We start from the raw sequence: 19613 nt of genomic DNA on the forward strand, positions 1-19613 counted from the left end.
GGGAGAACGCGTCGCGTCACGTGGCGTCGCGGCCCAGCCCCCCGGCTGCGCACGGAGCCGGAAGCACGCCGGCGCCTCACTTCCGCCGCGCAGAGTGGACACGCATGCGTAGGGGCGCCGGTCGGGGCGCGCATGCGCGGCGGTGCCTGTCACGGGACGAGCTTTGGGTAGCGGAGCTCGCGGCGCTGTGCTGTCCGCCGCGGAGACGCGCGGGGAGTCGCCCAGGTGGACTGGTCTCCCGCCCAGCTCCTAACCGTCCCCCACTGGGCTTTTGCAGGCGGTAAATTGCGCGTTTTGCGGGAACTTAAAATCTTCAGGTTGGAGCCCTGGTGGGGCAGTGGCTAAGAGCTACGGCTGCTAAGCAAAAGGTTGGCAGCTCGAATCCACCGGCAGCTCGAATCCACCAGCCGCTCCTTGGCAGCCTTACGGAGCAGTTTTACTCTGTCCTTTAGGGTCGCTATGAGTCGGAATCGACTGGAGGGCAGTGGGTTTTTTTTTTTTTTAATTGAACCCTCAGGTTACTCCAGTAGAAATAAGCTCTTCGCCATCCCCTGAGTGGAACCCATGCCCCCCCCCCCCCATGGCACCTCGCTTGCGAAGTGGGGAAGCGAACAGCTCCCACCTGGAAGAGTTGGCGTGAGGAGTTAGTATGCATTAAGCACTCACCGTTTTAATCTTTGCTTCATAGACATGTAGTTTAGTGCGTAAGCTCAGTCGCTCTGCCGACGCTCCGACGTTAATTTGCTCACCCGGCCCCAGCACCCGGGCAGCTTCGAGGTGGAGGAAGATCGTAGCCTGGGCCAGGGCAGTGACCGATAATCTTGGAGCCACCCTGGGCAACCACAACCCTGCCAGAGCTGCCCCTGTGACCACGAGGCCCGTCCACAAGGTGACACTTTGCAGGCAAAAGCAAGTTTCTCAAGGAGCAGTTGGAAGGGTTCGTGATGAGCATTTGGGGGGTGAAAGGGTGACTTGTGGTTAGAGGAAGGAGAGCAAATGGGCTCAGAGATTTCGCTCTTGGTTTTGTGGGGTTTTTGGCCTGTACTGTGGTTTGTAAAAGTGAATTAGTTGCTAACGTTTAAAGGATGGGGAATTTAAGTTTTAAAAATCCGGTTTTCCCACTTCTGTAGGGAAATCAAATCAGGCAGTGTTGGACCCATAATCCTGTGTGTCACCAGTTGCCTTTCAGGCTGGAAACTCAGGTTACTCCTGGCCAATGCTTTTTGATGCACCTTGAGCACAGCGGAGGCTTGTGTGCTGCTATGATGCTGAACAGGTTTCAGCAGAGCTTCCAGACTAAGACAAGGAAGAAAGGCCTGGTGGTTTAGTTCCAAAATTTCAGCCAATGAAAACACTGTAGTCACAATGGAGGCTGATCTGACAATAGCTAACAGTAGCTCCTTCCAGGTGGGACATGGTCAGTGGCTCGCAGACCCTACCTGGCTCACTTTATGCCACCTGCCTGGCTACCGTAGGCATTTGAGGTTGCAACCCCTCTTACAGAGTCTTTGTTGATTCTTAAAAATGGATCCAAAAGCTAAAATCAGCATCTTAACCTCCCCCCCCCCCGCCCCGAGAACTTCAGGCCTCTAGAAACTTCTTTCACAATCTCTCCAGCCTCGGGCCTCTGACGTCTTTCACTGTGGAGTTTCACAGCACCCTCACCGGCATTCCTATAGTCCCCTCTGCCCCCTTATCTCTGTCAGGAGCACTCGCTTCCTGTGCTCCAGTGTAGTTGAGCCCCTTGGGAAAACTGTATACTGAGCTCTACTGAACACTGGCTGCCACAGCACCTTGTGGGTGCTCACAGAATCTGTGCTTGGAGACAGGTGGGGTTCAGGTAGATGTCACAAGGGGTACCTTCCTACTCTTCCAACCTGGAATGTAATGTAGAAGCTGGGTTTGTCCCTCGTACCCCAGGACTTTATAGACCTGCCCCAGTGATAACATAAGTGCCAACTAAGAGAGAAGGTGCACTTAGCCAAGGCTGGGCTGGCACAGATAACTGCCACTGCCCAAGTGGGCAAGGGAGGACTATATAAAGGGGCTTGCCCTGATGACCACGTCTGTGGGGGGAGGCTTGCTCTGGTGACCATATCTGTGGGTGGCTTTCCCTGTGACGCGTCTGGGGTTGGGGGGATTGCCCCAGTGTGGGGGAGGCTCATCCTGTGGTGACCATGTCTGTGGAGGGGCTTGCTGTATGGTGACCATGTCTGGGGGGGTGGGGCTTACCCCAGCAACCATGTCTGAGGAGGGGCTTGTTCCATGGTGGCCATGTCTTTGGGGAAGAGCTCACCCTGGTGACCACATCTGTGGGGGGAAGGCTCACTCTGGTTACCATGTCTGTGCCAGGGTGGAGCGGGGCTCGCCCTGGTGACCACATCTGTGGGAAGAGAACTGAGTTCAGAGTTCTATGACCTTGGGCAGGTAGCCTGGCCTCTCAGAACCTCAGTTTCTTGTCAAAGGACCTGTTGCGTCCTTCCTTCTTCAACAAAGTTGTCATGGTGCTGGTCCAGAGAGCCCTGTGCTAAGAGAGCCAGGCCCAGGGGGCTAACCTATCTCTGGGTCTGCATCTCGGCCCCAGTAGCAGCCCAGCCTGGCTCCCACAGGTGGGCTGACACTCAGGACACCTGCTGCCAGTGGAAGGCTCGAGAAAGCCCTGCGCTGGCGTGGGGACCAGGTGTCGGAGCTGCTTCGTGGTGCAGTGCCTCGATTTCCCCAAAGCCCACAGTTAGAGTGCGGCCCCTTATGGGAAATGCTGCAGGAAGGTGCACACAGAGCATCCAGGCTACCCCGAGGCCCTTTGTGAACCGGGGTCGATAGGGCACCCCTGCTCCTTTCTCCCACATTTAAGATGAACGCATCTAAGAGCAGCAGAGTCGGTTTGGGTTGCTTCCCTGGTCGGTAACAAGCATGGTAACACTGTGCACATGCACTCACGATGTCCCGTGTGCCTCCCCTGCTTCTGTCTCCTCAGGCGGAAGTTGAGGTACAGGGAGCTTGTCCCTGCTCAGATCACAGGGCCCAACAGGGACAGGGCGGGGGAGGAGCCTGACACTGCTGTCACCTTAGCCCAGAGGCTAGGAGATAGGAGGGAAGAGGCCAGGGCAGTTCAGCTACAGCAGAGCCCCGGCCCAGGATAGCTGCTCCCCTCCCGGCCCCACCGCCCCAGCCCTCACCAGGGTGACAGAGCAGGAATCGAGTGCCCCTCTCTCTCAGCTCTGCATGTTTCCTTCCAGGCCTGCGTGTTTGCTGGGCAGCAGCCCCACCATGGCTGGGCTTCAGACCCCAGAGCCATCGCTGGATGTGCAGGGGGACGAGGATGCCGGCGATGGGCTCCAGTCCTCCCACCGCATGCTGAGCTTCAGTGATGCGCTGCTGTCCATCATTGCCACTGTCATGGTCAGTGTGGGGGCTGCCCTGATCTCCTGGCGTACAGCAGGCCCCAGCTCACCCCAGCCATGCCCTGTTGAAGCAGCCCACCTTAGACCCCAACCCAGGTCTCTGCAGCATTCTGGGACCCTCAGGCAGCTCACGGGACAGCCCCATGCTGGCCAGAGTCCTGGACAGTGCTGGGGTTAGAGAGGTTGATGCAAGCCCCAGAAATGCTTCTTGTCTCTTTGCTCTCGCAGATCCTGCCTGTGACCCACACGAAGATCTACCCGGAAGAGGTACTTAAGAACCACTGTCCTCTACGTAGCCTCTGGTGGTGAGGGTCCAGAGACCTGGCCATGATTGGTCTCTGACCTGGTTCCATTTGGGGGACCCAGGACTGCTTTGGGTCAGACAAGCCTGTCCCATATGTCTTCAGAGGCACAGGGGCCTGAGGGGAACCCCCACTCGGGTACGCACCTCATCCGGAGGGACAGGACGAGGGGGCTGGTGCTTTTTCCCTCAGTGTCATCACCACCCTCAGCCCCTGTCCTGGTGGGTCGTGTGCCAGACCCAGGCCCACTGTCACAAGGGAAGGGGGTGGCCTATAAAATCGTGGCAGTAATTATAGTGTCCAAAGCTGTCTGACTTGAGGAGGGATAATGACCAAGAGCAGCCCAAAGCTGATCCTTGTGAGGTGGAGGTCAGACCCACCTCCACTCTCCAACCTCTTTACCAATTCTGACACCAGCTGTCCCTCCCTTGATAGTCTCTGCTTCTCTCCTGGGTTCCATAATCTGTTGAAATGGCCACACAGAACTCACAGATCATCCTTCAGTTAAGTGGTTTGTTACGAAGCACGGTACAACTCTGGATCAGGAAGCACGTAGGTAGAGTCTTCTTCAGTGCAGAACAGCTCTCTCAGGACCTCAGCCATGTAAGCCTCTTGTTCACCCCCTCAGGACAGGCTCCTCCTGGCCCTGCTGTCTGTCTCCACCTTCAGTATTACAGCCCTTGACCCACGTTACAGCTCCTTTAGGAGGTTTCTTGCCTTCTCTCTCTGCTTCTTCCTGCTGCTTGTTTCTGTCTGACTAACCTCTGTGAGGTTGACTGCTTCAGTGTACAACCGCCTAGTTAATTTCAAGGCATGGCCCTCCCACCAGAGCCATGAACTGACCAATCCTCTTTTGGTAGGCTCTTGGTATTTTATTTGCATAGTAGACTGTAGTAACTTTGTTTTTATGGTCTATAATCACTTCGTTTGCGTAGGCATATTGACCAATCCCTGCAAGGTGTGTAAAAAGGCCAGTCACAGGGTAGGCGGCAGCCCAGGGCCAAAAAAAAGTATCAAACCAAGTTGGTTACAACTTATCCAGGACATGTCAATCAACTGGGAGGAAGGTAACAAATCATCTGGGATAGAAAGCAGGGCAAAGGTAGCACCTCAGGGCATAGGAGAAAAATCTCTAGCTGATTTTTCGGAAGAACAGAGGCAAAGGGCCACATACAGGAACCCGTTGCACCGCATGGCCACGGTCCGGGGCTGTGGGGGCTCCCAGGCCAGCCTAATAGCAGTTCCCAGAGAAGCTGTGATGTGACACAGGCCTGGGGCATGGCACACGGGATGAGCAAAGAATGCAGGCAGCTCCCTTGTGCTGAGCCGTACAGGACACGTAGAAAGCAAAGGCTGTGAGAGCGCATCTGTGGCCGCCTTGTTGATGTGCAGTCTTTGTCTCCAGGGTTGGGTTCTAGACAGAGGTCACTCGGGAGTTGTGTTCCTCCATGAGGTGAGCTCCCTGGGGCGGGAAAGCAGCGCCTGCGTGGTCGGTCCTCAGTGGGTGCACACTGTGGGCAGGTGGCACAGCACGCCCCACGGGTCTGGGGGGGAGGGGGGACACCTCCACCTGCACCTGTAGGGAACGTGTGGGTCTTTATCGTAGAGGCTGGCGGGCAGGTGGAGTTTTTAAAACGTTTCCATTTACAGTTGGCTTTATTGGAACTTTTCTAAGTTCAGTTGCATCACCTAGCATCTTAGAAGCAGAACATGATTTCTGAAGACATTTGGAAATCCCCGGACAGCTGTGCACATGTGTGAATTCAAGTGAATGCACACGTGTGTGCATCTGTGTGCATACGTGTGATCACGTGTGTGTGCGTGTATATGCATGTGTGTGAGCACACTCGTGTGTGTGTCATGAAGTGTTCTGGCTCGTGAGTGCCAGCATCATCACCCGGCCCTGAGTGCTGTGGTGCGGAGGTGTGAAGAAGCGGGCATGCTCAAAGCCAAGCCAGCAGCCTTGAGCACCTGAGGTCTTCGAAGGCCTGGGCTCTGGTCCCAGCCCCTTATGCCTGGGTGACGCTGGCAGGTGGCATGAGCTGCGTTAACTTTGGTGTTTCCATCTGTGGAAGGTGACAGCAGTATTTTTCAAGGAATTTTGATGAGAAATCCGAATGCAAGGTGGAGCCCACCGGGCACACAGGAAAGCCACCGGGCCCAGTGCTCGAGGCTCCCCGCAGCACCGACAGGAAGTACGATACAGGGTCATTCGTTCTAAGTTCTGTTGTTCCAGACCAGCTCCTGCCCCGCCCCAGAGGGGGCCTGGCTGCCAAGAGAAGGTGCTGCCAGGGACTGCTTGGGAAGCCGCATTCCAGCTGCTGCCTGCTGAGGAGCAGGGGCCTTCCCAAAGGGCCCATGACGTAGAGGTGTATCCAGTACCAGCAGAGCGCGGAGGTTCTGGCCACAGGACCCTCACCGTCAGGATGGCCAGCATGGTCGTAGGCCGGCGTTAGGTGCCCCGGATATAACGTGAAAAGGCACATGGGGCTTGGTTAGTAGTTAGAGCTAAGAAAGCCCTTCAGGGCTAAAGCTCACAAACTTCCTTATCATCTTTTTGGAGATAGAACTTTTATCGCATAGTCTTTTGTCTGCCTATCCTAGTTGGTTCACAGAGAGCGCTCTGAGCTCAGAGCAAGTTTCCTGTGCTCTGTGGAAACTTGTTCAGAGAAGACAGTCCACTGAAATTGGCCTGGTCATGGGAAGAATTAAAAGCCTGTGTGCTTCGTCAGGAGCCTGTTGGAGTGATGAGCACCTCCTTACAGAGTGGGCTGATGGGGCTGTCCTTGTTCCGTTTTGTGAAAAACAACACGGAAGCCAGTGAAGGCTGAAAATGCAGTGATGCCAACAGGGGCTCTCTCAGCGGAAGACGTCTGAAGTAGCTGAAGCATTGGGCTCCCAAGACAGGCCTACGGGCCAGTAAAGAACCGATGAAGACAGTAGAGCAGTTGGTTTTCTATCTGGAGTTTTGGTTCAGGAACCACAAGGTCCCTTCTCACGATTTCAAGGGTAAGGTCTTCGTGTTGTCCCTCCCTGCGTCTCCCTTGTGCCTGTGGGCCCGTTGAGGGCATGGCTGGGGTGCACAGTGAAGGGGGCTCTGGCAGGCCCAGGTTGTGTCTCCGATCTCACATGCACTTCCGGTATGCCTTTTTTCATGTTATTTTGCAATTGGTTGTCCAGGCAACGTGCTGTATGCGCCCTCTGCTGCTCCTTGTTTACTCATTAGCAGATGGTCACTGAGGGCCCTTAGTGGTCACTGTTCCGAGTCCTGGACACATGTTGTTAGCTGCCGTCCAGTCACCTCTGACTCTTGGCAACCTTATGTACACCAGAAGAAGATGCCCCATGGTCCCACACCATCTCCATGGCCGTTGCTACGTTTGAGTCCATTGTCGCAGCCCCGTGTCAACCCATCTCACAGAGGGTTTCCCTCGTTTTCGATGACCCTCTACTTTACCAAGCACAACGTCCTTTTCTAGCCATTGGTCTTTCCTGTTGATGTGTCCCAGGTAAGCAAGTCACAGTCTCACCATCCTCTTTTCTGGGGAGTGTTCTGATCATATTTCTTCTCAGACAGACTCTTGTTCTTCCCGCAGTCCATTCAACATTCTGTGCCAACACCCCAGTTCAGATGCGTCAATTCTTCTGTCTTTTTTCATTGTCCTTCTTTTGTATGTACATCAGGCGATTGAAAAGACCGTGGCCTGGGTCGGGGCACCTTAGTCCTCAAAGCGACGCGTTGAACAGCACGCAAGAATCCCTGTTCTCAGGGAGCTGCTGTTTCAGTGGGCAAGCCTGGAGGGCAGGCCGGCGGCCGCAGGGCGGGGTGCTGGGGGCCGCTGACCCACTGTTGTCCACAGGAAGACCAGGGACAGCCACACAGAAGAACTGCGTCCAGTCTCCACTGGGAGGAGCAGGCGGCCCGGGGGAAGTGCCCTCTCAGGAAAAGAACGTTCCATGGGGCAGCAGGAAGGCCAGTGCAGGGGCCCTGGGAGACAGTGTGTCCCCGTAGTGTGACAGGACGCAATCACAGGGACACTGGCTTTTACACAGACTGACTAGGGCTGTTGGAGGGCATCAAGCTGAGATGAGACGGGTTGTACCTGGACGTTGGTGTTTCACTCAGACTGACCCCCTGGAGACGTAGAGCTGAGTGAGACGAGGTGGGTTGTACCTGGATGTTGGTTTTTACTCAGACTGACCCCCTGGAGACGTTGAGCTGAGTGAGACAAGGTGGGTTGTACCTGGACGTTGGTTTTTTACTCAGACTGACCCCCTGGAGACGTTGAGCTGAGTGAGACGAGGTGGGTTGTACCTGAATGTTGGTTTTTACTCAGACTTACCCCCTGGAGACGTTGAGCTGAGTGAGACGAGGTGGGTTGTACCTGGACGTTGGCTTTTTTACTCAGACTGACCCCCTGGAGACGTTGAGCTGAGTGAGACGAGGTGGGTTGTACCTGGACGTTGGTTTTTTACTCAGACTGACCCCCTGGAGACGTTGAGCTGAGTGAGACGAGGTGGGTTGTACCTGAACGTTGGTTTTTTACTCAGACTGACCCCCTGGAGACGTTGAGCTGAGTGAGACGAGGTGGGTTGTACCTGGATGTTGGTTTTTACTCAGACTGACCAGGGCTCTTGGAGGACACTGAGCTGAGATGAGATGGGTTGTACTTGGACGTTGGTTTTTACTCAGACTGACCAGGGCTCTTGGAGGACGTTAAGCTGAGACGAGATGGGTTGTACCTGAGCTTTGTGGGGAGGCTTCACGCTGCCTGCCTTGTCGGAGACCCAGGTAGGCAGCCTTTGCTGAAATCCAGGCAGCAGATGACAGTGGCTTGGCCAGGGGCTGTTTAACGGCCCCATCTCAAGTGTGTCACGAGAACCAGAGCTGACAAGAGCTCTGACTGTGCCCTTCCTACTTGTGTGATGAGAGTTTGGCGGGCCAGGCGGCCTCGCTGGTCCTGAGGGCGTCTGCCCCTGGCCCTTCTCCTGCTCACACATCCAGACTAACCCAGTGGATGCAGGGCTGCCTCACGGTGGTGCAGGGAGAAGACCTGCTGGGCTCGTCCTCCTCAGTGGAGGAGGTAGGAGGGCGGCTTCCCCCTCCAAGTACTTTCTCCCATTCTTTGGTTGGAAGCTGAGGGGTGGAAGCAGAGTGTCTGTCAGCAGCAGGAAGAGGGAGCCCACCACCTCCCCACCTCGGTGTTCCAATGCCAGGTGTTTGTATTTTGTGCATGGTGATTTTCTCTCCTCTTTTCTTTGAATCTTTTTGGTGAGACTGATCACGCTTTTTGTTTCCTGTCATCATTCATTGGCATGTTGCCGTAGTGCTGGAAGCTAGGCCACAGGTACTTCAAATAGCAGCAGGGTCACTCGTGGTGAGCAGGTCACTGGCGCTTCCGGGCTAAGCAGACCAGGAAGAAAGGCTACTTCCAAAAAGTAGTCAGTGACCACCCTACGGATCACAGCAGAACATCGCCCAGCTTGCTGGCTTGGACAGGTTAACAGGAGGGATCAGCTGCTGGAGGAGGGCCAGCAAGGGTGAGGGAGACCTCAGATGGGCACAGTAGCCAAAATGGTGACACGACCAGGCAGTGTTGGGTTTTGTCGTACGTAAAGTCATCATGCTTTGGAGCCGACACAGTGGCAGCTAACCACATAACAATTGTTCCTTAGTACACCCTGGGATCACCCTCTGCCCTGCTTCCCCCACTGTGGGTCATTATCTGAACCATCTGTCATGGGGTGGGGGGCGCAAGAGGCTTGCCTGAGCTGACAGGGAAGGGAGGCATCAGACGAGGCCACAGCCCCGCCATCCGAGCGCTGCCCTCGGCTCACTCGAGCATCTTCATCAAGGACCTGCTCTTTGCCAGGCCCCCGCAGAGCTGGCATGGGGCACACCACTCACATCTGGTCACGTGGTGGTAGTGTACAGAAGGAAAACCACAGCACGCAGGGGAGGGGGCAGGGGCGGCCCCTCTCATAGCAACCCGGGGGCAGGGGTCTGAACCAGGACAAGGAGCGGGCACCCAGGGTCTGCTCGGGCCACAGCACAGGCAAGGCCAGGAGTGCGGTGCTGTGGGCGCACCCTGACCTTCACAGGCCTCCGCCTGGGGTTTCCTGCTGGAGTCTCCTGGAGGGCCCATGGCAGTACCCCAGCAAAGCAGCTGCTGCTGAGCTGAGGGTGGCCCCCTCTGAGGGCAATGCTCTTCTTTATTCAGCAGTTTGACACAAGCATGCGGAAGCTTCTAGCAACCAAAATTGCTGTTTACCTGATGACGTTTCTGCTCGTGACTGTGGCGTGGACGGCACACATCAGGTACAGTGGGTGGTGCTTTCCAGGTGCTGAAGTCAAAACACCTTGATTATTTTTGGGGGTTGTGTGGCAGGTGTTGTGTGGGTGCTGGGGATACGGCTTGAGGAGCAGCGTGGTCCCTGACCTCGCTGAGCCACCCCAGTCACCATGTCAGCCAGGACAGCAGACCTGAGATCTCGCTGAGCCACCGTAGTCACTGCATCAGCTGGGACCGAACGCTTGTGGCACGGTGCCAGGGATGTGTGCAGAGACCAGGTGACATGCCACCCCAGTGTCTCAGAGGACAAGGTGGGCACATGGCCATCAGGAGGGTAGACGAGGTAGGCATGTGGCCATTGGGAGGGAGGGAGGAGAGGATTAGTTGGCCGTGTGGCCACCCTCCTTGCACGCTGGCACAGGCATCAGGAGGCAGCAAGCATTGCTGAGTCTGGGCTGGACAAACCAGGCCGGGCTCCCAGCACTGCCACCTGCCAGCTTGCTCTGTATGTAACACAGGGCAGCCGGATTGCCATCTCCTAGAACTTCCGGGAGAATTGGGCAAGGCAGGGCAGATAGGGCTGGGAACTGTCAGCACACATCACGTCTCAGTAACTACCACCTGCTGTTCCCCTCCCTGGAGTCACAGCCCATAGCAACAGCGCTCGCCCTGCACGGCCCATTCACACACAGCCCAGGGCTTCCAGGGCTGCATTGTTGGGCTGGAGTGAACCCGAGCTAGGAGGGGGATTTTTGTGTCCCACTCCCCGAGCTGGTCCTGAGTGCCCTGCTTCCGCTTCCTGTCAACGTGCAGAGTTCCGTGTTCAGTTCTGTTGAAGTCTGCTGTGTTGGTACGAACTGTCTCTCCATAAGTGATAGTTCCAACAGGTGTGATGTATGCTGTCCCCAAAGGTGGACAGGAAAGGCAGTGGGGAAACACAGCTTTGTTTGTTGCATGATGGAGCTCAGCCTTCTGGAGAAGATGTGTCCAGGATGTTCGACTTAGAGGTGCAGCCCTCCCAGTTGGGGTGCCCAGCCTCCTGGAGGGTGCTCCCTGCCATGGGACCCCACAGCCAGCCCTTCCCTCTCGGGACAGGCCTGCCCCTGACAGCCAGACACGGGGGGAGAGGACAGAGCTTGGGAGGCAGAGCTGGGCCGGCCGGCTTCGGCGTGGCAGTCAGTAGCAAGTCTGCTCCAACACGTTGAAATCACATACATGTGTCCTGCACGTTGTCCTGAGTCCGTTTAAAGCAGCGAGCCTCAGTTAGGAGACACCTGACGGGAGAAGTGTGTGAAAGCATTAACGGCGGTTATTTCTAGGGAGCGTTAATCTGTGCTGTCGCTATTTCCTTCTGTGCATTTTCAGTATTTCTTAAGTTTCAAAACAAATAACATTTTTAAATGATGTTTTAATGAGAAGATGCTGGGGAACGTGCGTGTATTTCATTAGGACTGTGTTTAACTGACGACACATCTTATCCGTTGTTTTTTTCTCCATTAAATTGTGTAGACTGTTCCAGGTCATTGGGAAAATAGATGATATACTTGCCTTGCTCAACTTGGTGAGTTTTTCCTGTCGTTTGTGGAACATGATTTTGTCACTGTAACCTTCCAAGGAGGAGTGAAAGGCAGCAGGCTCGCTTCCTGCGCTGCTCAGAGGTTCAGCGGGGCCAGAGTCTGGATCATGTCTAGGAGCTCCTCAGACACGCCTCCCCTCTTGGGCCTCCAGCCCAAACAAACGTGGGGCAGCAGGGATACGAGGGGCCTCGGGCATGCTTGGTGTCGGGGGCGCCCAAGGCGTTAGGGGCACGCAGGGGGATTGGCTGTGTAGGGTGTCTGGGGCACCCGGGTCATTGGGAGCGCTCGGGTGTAAACAGAGACTCAAGTGTGAGCCGCATTTGCTGCTGCCTGGCCTCCAGGTGTGAAGAGGCTGGAAAGATGCGCCCTCCCTCTCCTATCTGATTGGGTTTAGGGGGGTGGATGGTGGCGTCAGACTGACATTTGCCAGCCCCGGCCTGTCTGGCTCTGCGTGGCCTCCAGGGCTCTGCGCAGTGGCCTGGAGGGGCCTGCCTTCCTTCCTTCCAGGCCTGCATGATGACCATCACTTTCCTGCCCTACACAGTGAGTAACGTCCTGTTCCTAGAAGGCTTCCCCTAAACCCACCCCAGGCTCTAACCCGTCCTCCACCAGGTGCAACGACTCAGAACCTGAGACACCCACCCTTGGGACTCTCAGACCAACCCAGGAGAAGGGGGAGTCCTCGCTGTGTGGGAGAGAGAGAGATCAGGGTCCCTCGGAGCTAGCAGTCAGGGATGCCTGAGAGAAGGGAGTGGGGGCTCTCGAGGTAGGAGGCGGGGCTTCTAGGAGCTTCTGGGCAGAGACCACAGGGCTTGGGCTGGGGAGGGACTCATAAGGAGGAGCTTACCACCTGGCCCCTGAGCCCACAGCCCTCTGCTGCCCCAGGCTTACCCCCCAGTGCCTGGGCCCACTTACCTGCCACTGCTCACGCCTGTGCTAGCCTAAAGCCCTGATTCGGATGGACAGCGCTGGTCCAAGGGCACAGGGCTGTGCTTCGCCCGGTATTGGGGATGGGGGTGCTTGGGGAATTTAGTGATAGTTCCTCTTGAAAGGCCTAAAGCATTTAGTGGAATTGGCTCCCCTGGAAGGAGGTGTGCACAGAGGCCAGCAGCTCTCCTCCCCACACAGACCCTGTCCCATCCCTACAGACACTCCCTCTGTCCCTCCCCGAGCTCTGGCTGCCTAGTGAGCATCTGTCCAGGGACCCCGGTGGCCTGGTGTCCCCACGTTGTGGCAGCATTGCAGCTAAAAAGTGCACAGCCCGAGACAGGGAGGCTGGGAGGCTCACTTGCTCCCCACTTCCCTTTCCCAAAGCCTTGCAGTTTTCCTTTCTGCCCTGCAGTTTTCCTTAATGGTGACCTTCCCTGACGTGCCTCTGGGTATCTTCTTGTTCTGTGCGTGCGTGATCACTATCGGGCTTGCTCAGGTAGGAGGCCCAGGTCTGCGCCGTGTGTGTGTGTGCGTGTGCATGTGTGCGCATTCCTGCGTGTGTGTGTGTGTGCATTCCTGCGTGTGAATGAGTATGTAATCACCATCAGACTCAATCAGGTAGAAGGCCCAGTTTGCGTTCTGTGTGAGTGTGCACGTGAGCGTGTGCGCGCGCTTACCACCACAGCTGCGCAGGTCAGATGCCCGGGTCTGCCGGTCTCCCCATGCATTCCTGCCCTGGTGGAGCCCACGTTCCCCATATGTGCCCACATAGACTGTGGCACCTGCTGTAAGCCAAGCAGAATAGCAGGTGAAGCAGGGATGGTAGGGTGCCCCTGCCGTAGCATGCAGAGGGGTCCACCTGGAGATGCATCCTGTGGGGGCGTCGGGAGGGTAAACTGGGATGGTCTGGGGTCTCCAGGTGCACAGGGAGGCCCACCACACACGCAGAGCTCCGGGCTCCTGCCGGGGTGAGCACATGGAGGAAGGTGGCTTAGCAAGACCCCTGAGACCCCACATGCAGGCCTCAGAACCAGATTGGGGGCCCCTTTCCACCCTCTCTGCCCCACAGGAAAGCCCCGGGCTGCCAGGAGCACCCAAGGTGCCAACTTCTCCAGGCACGTGTGGGTAGAGGAAGTGGGGGCACTGGGTGGTGGGCTGTCAGGCTCTGCAGCTAGCTTCTTCCCACAGGCGGTGATTGTGGGGTATGCATTTCACTACCCGCACCTCCTGAACCAACAGATCGCGTGCTCCGCCCACAAAGCCGCCTTCCGGCAGCACATCCTGGGCCTCGTCCTCCGTGGTCCTGCCCTGTGCTTCGCTGCTGCCCTCTTCTCCCTGTTCTTCTTCCCTGTGGTGAGTCTCCTACTGCTAGGAAGGTGCTGCAGGCACGGGCTGAGGGGGCTCACCAGAGGAGGAGCTGTCCCAGGGACACTGTCAGGCGTGGGGGCCTGGGCGTGGGGGCCTGGGTGTGGGGGACTGGGCATGGGGACCAGGGTGTGGGGGCCTGGGCGTGGGGACCAGGGCGTGGGGACCTGGGTACAGGGGCATGGGCGTCGGGACCCTTGGGGACAGGCCCACCCGCTCTACAGATATTCAGGGGTGGCAGACAGACAATTGGCAGGTCAGGGCTGCTCCATCTGAAGACCCCCAGGACCCCCAGTGCTGACGCCACTTGGCACAGAGTGAGGAACTGCGGTTCCTGCTTCTGGAGGCCTGTGAGTACCCGGAGCAAAGAAATGAACCTGCTTAGAGGAGAGGGGCATCAGTTCCCTTTTCCCAGACAAAGCAGGACTCATCCAGTGTTGACCCCGAGACTGGTGAAGCTGTAAAGGGACTAGAACAGAAAACAAGGACACCAGGAGAGTCAAGAAAGAGGAACCTATGTGCAGGTGTGCCAGGAGGACACACACACACACAGCTGGTGGTGGAGTGGTCAGAGCAGCCTGCACAGAGGGCACCAGGACCACATACACAGCTGGTGGTGGAGTGGTCAGAGCAGCCGTTGCCTCTGACAGTGGCGGGGGGGGGGAGGGCGGGTGGCCATAGCAGCCAGAGGAACTGACCAGCCCAGGGTCAGCACAGGGGGTAGGGGAGTACAGGCAGGTGAGCTCTGCCTGTGCTAGAAATACACGTGGACAGTGAGTCACTATGAAAGAGGAGGGAACGAAAGGAAGGTTCCAGAATCAGAAGAAGGACCTGGAGAAGGAGAAAAAACTGAGACAAAGGGAAGACCCCGCTGTTGACAGGAGGCCCAAGTGGCGGGAGCCACCGCACAGGATGAGGGACTGCCATGCTCAGTGATGAGGGGAGGTGGGCTAAAGTGGATGCTTGCCATGAGAGTGGCCCCTGGTGGTGCAGGGGTTAAGAGCTCAGCTGCTAACCAAAAGGTTGGCAGTTCAAATCCACCGGCTGCTCCTTGGAAACCCTGTGGTGCAGTTCTACTGTGTCCTGTAGCGTCGACTCAACGGCAACAGGCCCAGTACCGCGTGAGTGCCACAGAAACGAAGGGATGAGCACGCAGCGTGCACCTGCCCTGAGAACGGCAGGCCCAGGGCAGTCTCACCTCAAAGCTCCCAGCTCTGTCAGGTCCGCCAGCACAGCTTAGGGAGAGCCAGGGCAGCTGAGCAGAAAAAGCCGAGGTCTGCTCGTCCCCACGTGTTTGCAAACGGCTGATTTGCGCAGGCATGGAACGTTGTTTCCTCACCGGGCCTGCAGGTAGACAAAAAGCTGCCGCCCCCGAGTTGACGGCCACTGGGGCTGTTTTCGCCTTTTGGCTACCGTAAACAGTGCTGCGATGAACCCGTGCACAAGGCCCCGAGTCCCTGCTTTCAGGCCTCTCGGGTGCCTACCTGGAAGCGAACTGCCGGGTCAGATGGCGATTCTGGGTACATTGTGGAGGAACCACCACGTTTTCACGGCGGCTGCACCTCCAGCAGCCGCGCACAGGATTCCAGTTTCTCTACATCCTCACTAATGCTTTCTGTTTTGTGAGGTTTTTTTTTTCACAATAGCTGTCCTGGGGGTACGAAGTGGTATCTCATTGTGGTTTTGATTCTCATTCCCCTAACGATTAATGATGTTGAGTGTCTTTTTACATGGTTCTTGGCCGTTTGTGGATTTTCTTTGGAGAAATGCCGGTTGACATCCTTGGCCTGTCTTTCCTACGTCGTTTGTCTTTTTGTTGTTGAGTTACAAGCTATAAATTCTGCATACTAGGCCCTTATCCGGAGTTTCTGGGTGGTGCAAATGGTTAGTATGCTCGCCTGCTAACTAAAAGGTGGGTGGTTCGAGTCCATCCAGAAGCACCTCAGTAAAAAGGCCTGGCGACCTACTTCCAAAAAATCAGCCACCGGAAACCTTGTGGAGCATAGTTTTGCTCTGACACGCATGATGGTGCCATGAGTTGGAGTCTCCGGCACCTGGTTACTATCGTCAGGCCCTCATCAGATCCGTGTTTTGCAAACATTCTGGCCCATCCTGTGGGCTCTCCCCTCACTCTCCGGTAGTGCGCTCTCATGTGCGGGAGCTTCACATTCTGACAATGTCCAATTTACCTTTTCTTTTGTTCTTTGAACTGTCCCTCCCTTCCAAGCAGAGCGTTTCCAGGTAGGATTCCTGGTGGGTCCTGGGTGGGTGGGGGCTGGGACCCACCCTGTTAATGCTGCCGTGTCTCTGTGCACAGTCTTACCTGCTGATGGCGTTGGTCATCTTCCTTCCCTACATCAGCAAGGCCGCCAGCTGGTGCAAGGATAGGATCCTGGGTAAGTGGGGCAGGCTGGTCTGTGAGGGGCTGACACGGGTGGGCGGTCCAGTGGAGGGAGGTGACTGCATGGGCCTCTAGCGTGCTGTGTCCATGAACCGTTGAGCGTAGAGAGGCTCGCACACTTGGTGAGGCCAAGGCTGCCCCTCCTCAGTGGCTAGGTTGCGCTGAGTGCTGGCTCTGGGCAGATCGACCTGGATGTCCTCCCCACCCCACACCACCCCTCGGAGCCCAGCCCACAGGGTGCGGGCCCAGCCTCTTGGGATGAGCACGGAGGTGGTGGAGCTGTCCACACAGCACCTTCTCCTTTCATGTCAGGCCCAGGGGAACCACCTGCCCAGAGCCTGGAGTTCTTCACTTTTGACCTGCATGAGCCCCTCAGCAAGGAGCGCGTGGAGGCCTTCAGCGACGGCGTCTATGCCATCGTGGCCACCCTCCTCATCTTGGACATCTGGTAGGACCCGGCATACAAAGGCTGGGGTGGGAAGCAGGGCAGCCCTGGGTCCTCCCCCACCAGGGCTCACCCACAGCCTGCCTCATCTGAAGTGAGCAGCTCTGAGCTGTGGGCTGCCAGCCTACAGTGGGACGACCGTCCACCCAGAAAGGCGGCTGAGGTAGCCTTTCAGGCTCTGCCCTCCCTCAGGTGCCCAGGGCTCCCCATGGGAGCGGGTGGCCTGAGTTCAGAGTATATGTCCAGCCCCCCCCAGGGAGCACAGCACTGCCCAGAGGGCCGGCAGGTGGGGGTGCAGGGAGACGCCTCCCTCACCTCCTCCCAGACAGCCACCAGCAGAGCCTCCCCGGTCCCCTCCTGGCATCTTCTGAGTCACATCTTCAGGGCCCACATTCTTCCTCCTCCAGTTTTCCCTCCCGTGGAGCCTGATCCGCCACTTTACGTCTGTGAAATTTCTACTTTTTAATTATCACGTTTTTATTTGTAAATGTTTTATCTGTTTTTTTTTTTTCCAAATCATCTGTCTTCCCTAGTAGCCTTCTGTCCCTTAGCCGTGTTTCCATACGCTCGTTTAGTTGGTGAAACACTCGGATTTTATATTCCATATCTTCAGGAGAAAGATACAGCAGCCTGCTTCCATAAAGACGACAGCCCTGGGGACCCTACAGAGCAGTCCTACTCTGTCCTGTAGGGTTGCTGAGTCGAAACCGACTCGACAGCAACGGGTTTGGTATCTGATCATTTAATAGTCTGAGGCCCCTGAGTCTCCCTCGGTAGCTTTTTACGTCTGTGATTTGTGGAGTTTTTTAAAAATGAAAGTACATCCTCATCGGTACTGGATCTTTAAGGTCTGGATTTAAAAACATTCAGAAGGATCTGCCTTGCTTTTGCTCTACAACCAGGGCCACTCTGGCTGGATGACCTACCCCTGGTTAGGGGCTCCCAGGGGGCGTGTTCTTCCCTCAGCCTAGGAGGGAGTCTGCCCCCCACACCGGCCAGGTTTCCCCTTTGTGCCCTTTCGAAGCCGCCACGGGGTCTGGGAGCTGGTGGAGGTGTCGCCACTGCCACCTCCCCCAGCTCTGCCTGCATCCCCCTCCCTGCATGCCGCCCCTCAAACCTGAGCTTCAGGCCCAAGGCTTCAGAAGGCCCTCAGGGCACACTCCAGCTCGAGCCCCCCCCCGCCGCACCCAGGGTCTCCCTGAGGCAAACACCTGCATGCAGGTGGTCCAGCTTTTTGGAGAACATGGAGTGCCGTGCTGGCTGCTTAGAAACACTGCAGTCCGTGTCCACTCCGTGGATGCACATAGTTGCAGACATTTTATACATTTTGACCTGGATGGCTGAGTGGAACCAGTTGCAGGTTTTCTGACTTGCTCCATCGAACGATGGTTTAAGTGATCTTCTCCACGGGGCAGGTGCAGCCAGGTCTGCGGTGCCTGGAAATGGACGCTTGCTGGCAATGCACACTCCTGGTCCCACCCTGGGCAAGGGCCCAGGAATCTGCATTTGCACAGACCGCACCCCCCCCCCCCCCGCCCCGAGTGAAAACCACAGGTCTGCCGGGACCATGCCATCTGGAGGCAGGTTGTGAGAGCAGCCACAGGGGATGTGGAAACAGAGAGCAGAGACCCCCCACAGGTCACCTTGCCCCAGAGGCAGGGCCTGCCCAAGCAGGTGCACAGAGAGACACACTGACCGGGCCAGAGAGGTGCCCGTGGCCACTCACCAGCCAGGCGCCCACCTGCACCATGGCAGGGCCTCCCCACGCGACCTGCGGGGAGGTTGGCGCCAACACCATCTGTTTGCTGTCCCCAGCGAGGACAACGTCCCGGAGCCCAAGGACGTGGAGGAGCAGTTCCACGGCAGCCTCGTTGCAGCCCTGGGCGTCTTCGGGCCGCAATTCCTGGCCTACTTCGGCTCCTTTGCCACGGTGGGCCTGCTCTGGTTCGCCCACCACTCGCTCTTCCTGCACGTGCGCAGGGCCACGCGGGCCATGGGCCTGCTCAACACGCTGGCGCTGGCCTTCGTGGGCGGCCTGCCACTGGCCTACCAGCGGACATCGGCGCTGGCGCAGCAGCCGCACGAGGAGCTCGAGAGCATCCGCGTCAGCTGCGTTATCATCTTCTTCGCCAGCATCTTCCAGTTCGCCACATGGACCGCGGCCCTGCTGCACGAGCGGGAGGCCCTGCACCCGTCAGCTCGCTTCGGTGGCCAGGAGCACGCACTCATGTTTGCCAAGCTGGCCCTCTACCCCTGTGCGAGCCTGCTGGCCTTCGCCTCCACCTGCTTCCTGCGCCGCTTCAGCACGGCCATCTTCCACCTCATGCAGGTCACCGTGCCCTTTGCCTTCCTGCTCCTGCGCCTGCTCCTGCGCCTGGCCTTTGCCGTCCTCTGGGCCCTCCGGGGCCTCATCCGGCCAGTAGGCCCCCTGCCCAGTGACCAGGATGCAGCCGACACACAGGCCCAGCTCCTCCCTGCTCCGTGTTAGTGGCCAAGGAGCACACCTCCCGGGCCCAGATTAGGCCCTTCCCACCTGCCCGTTCTGTCCTGGACTCCTGCTCCATGGGGCAAGCTGTGCTCCTGACCCTCTTTGCCACCCTCCCCTGTATCCGCTCCTGCAGCCTGAGAGTGACATGGAAGGACGGGACGGCTGGGCCAGGGGAGCTGAATGTTGGGGACAGGCTGGCCAGTGGTCAGTCTGCTATATTCCAGAGGCTTCAACCTGTCCCTGAATTTTTGCAGACAGGAGCGTCAAGGGAACCTCACTTTTGTTCTGTTGCATTTATGTATCTGCTTTCCTCCTTGGCCAGAAGGCACGTCGCCAACACGATTATCTTGGTCTCTGACTAACCTGAGAGGAGCCAGATGGAAAGAAGTGGTGTGGCTGGGCTTGAGG

General features: G+C 57.1%; 1 protein-coding gene across 8 annotated transcripts; it reads left to right on the forward strand.

Annotated features, from left to right (window-relative positions):
* The first annotated feature begins 139 nt into the window (after window positions 1–139).
* Window positions 140–19567, forward strand: TMEM175 (transmembrane protein 175). 8 transcript variants are annotated; one of them, XM_064286108.1, is made up of 12 exons: window positions 140–368; window positions 689–889; window positions 3240–3402; window positions 3633–3671; window positions 9928–10025; window positions 11509–11560; window positions 12084–12119; window positions 12919–13002; window positions 13695–13859; window positions 16189–16267; window positions 16585–16720; window positions 18533–19567. In XM_064286108.1, the coding sequence occupies exons 3-12, from the start codon at window positions 3271–3273 to the stop codon at window positions 19203–19205; spliced, it is 1494 nt and encodes a 497-aa protein (XP_064142178.1). In that variant the 5' UTR covers window positions 140–368; window positions 689–889; window positions 3240–3270; the 3' UTR covers window positions 19206–19567. The 8 variants fall into 8 exon arrangements, with proteins under 8 accessions (XP_064142178.1, XP_064142176.1, XP_064142177.1 ...); XM_064286106.1 differs by having other exon boundaries at window positions 140–280; XM_064286107.1 differs by having other exon boundaries at window positions 140–937.
* The last annotated feature ends 46 nt before the right edge of the window (window positions 19568–19613 follow it).

The sequence above is a fragment of the Loxodonta africana genome, chromosome 5, assembly GCF_030014295.1.
Source record: "Loxodonta africana isolate mLoxAfr1 chromosome 5, mLoxAfr1.hap2, whole genome shotgun sequence".
NCBI classification, from domain to species: domain Eukaryota; kingdom Metazoa; phylum Chordata; class Mammalia; order Proboscidea; family Elephantidae; genus Loxodonta; species Loxodonta africana.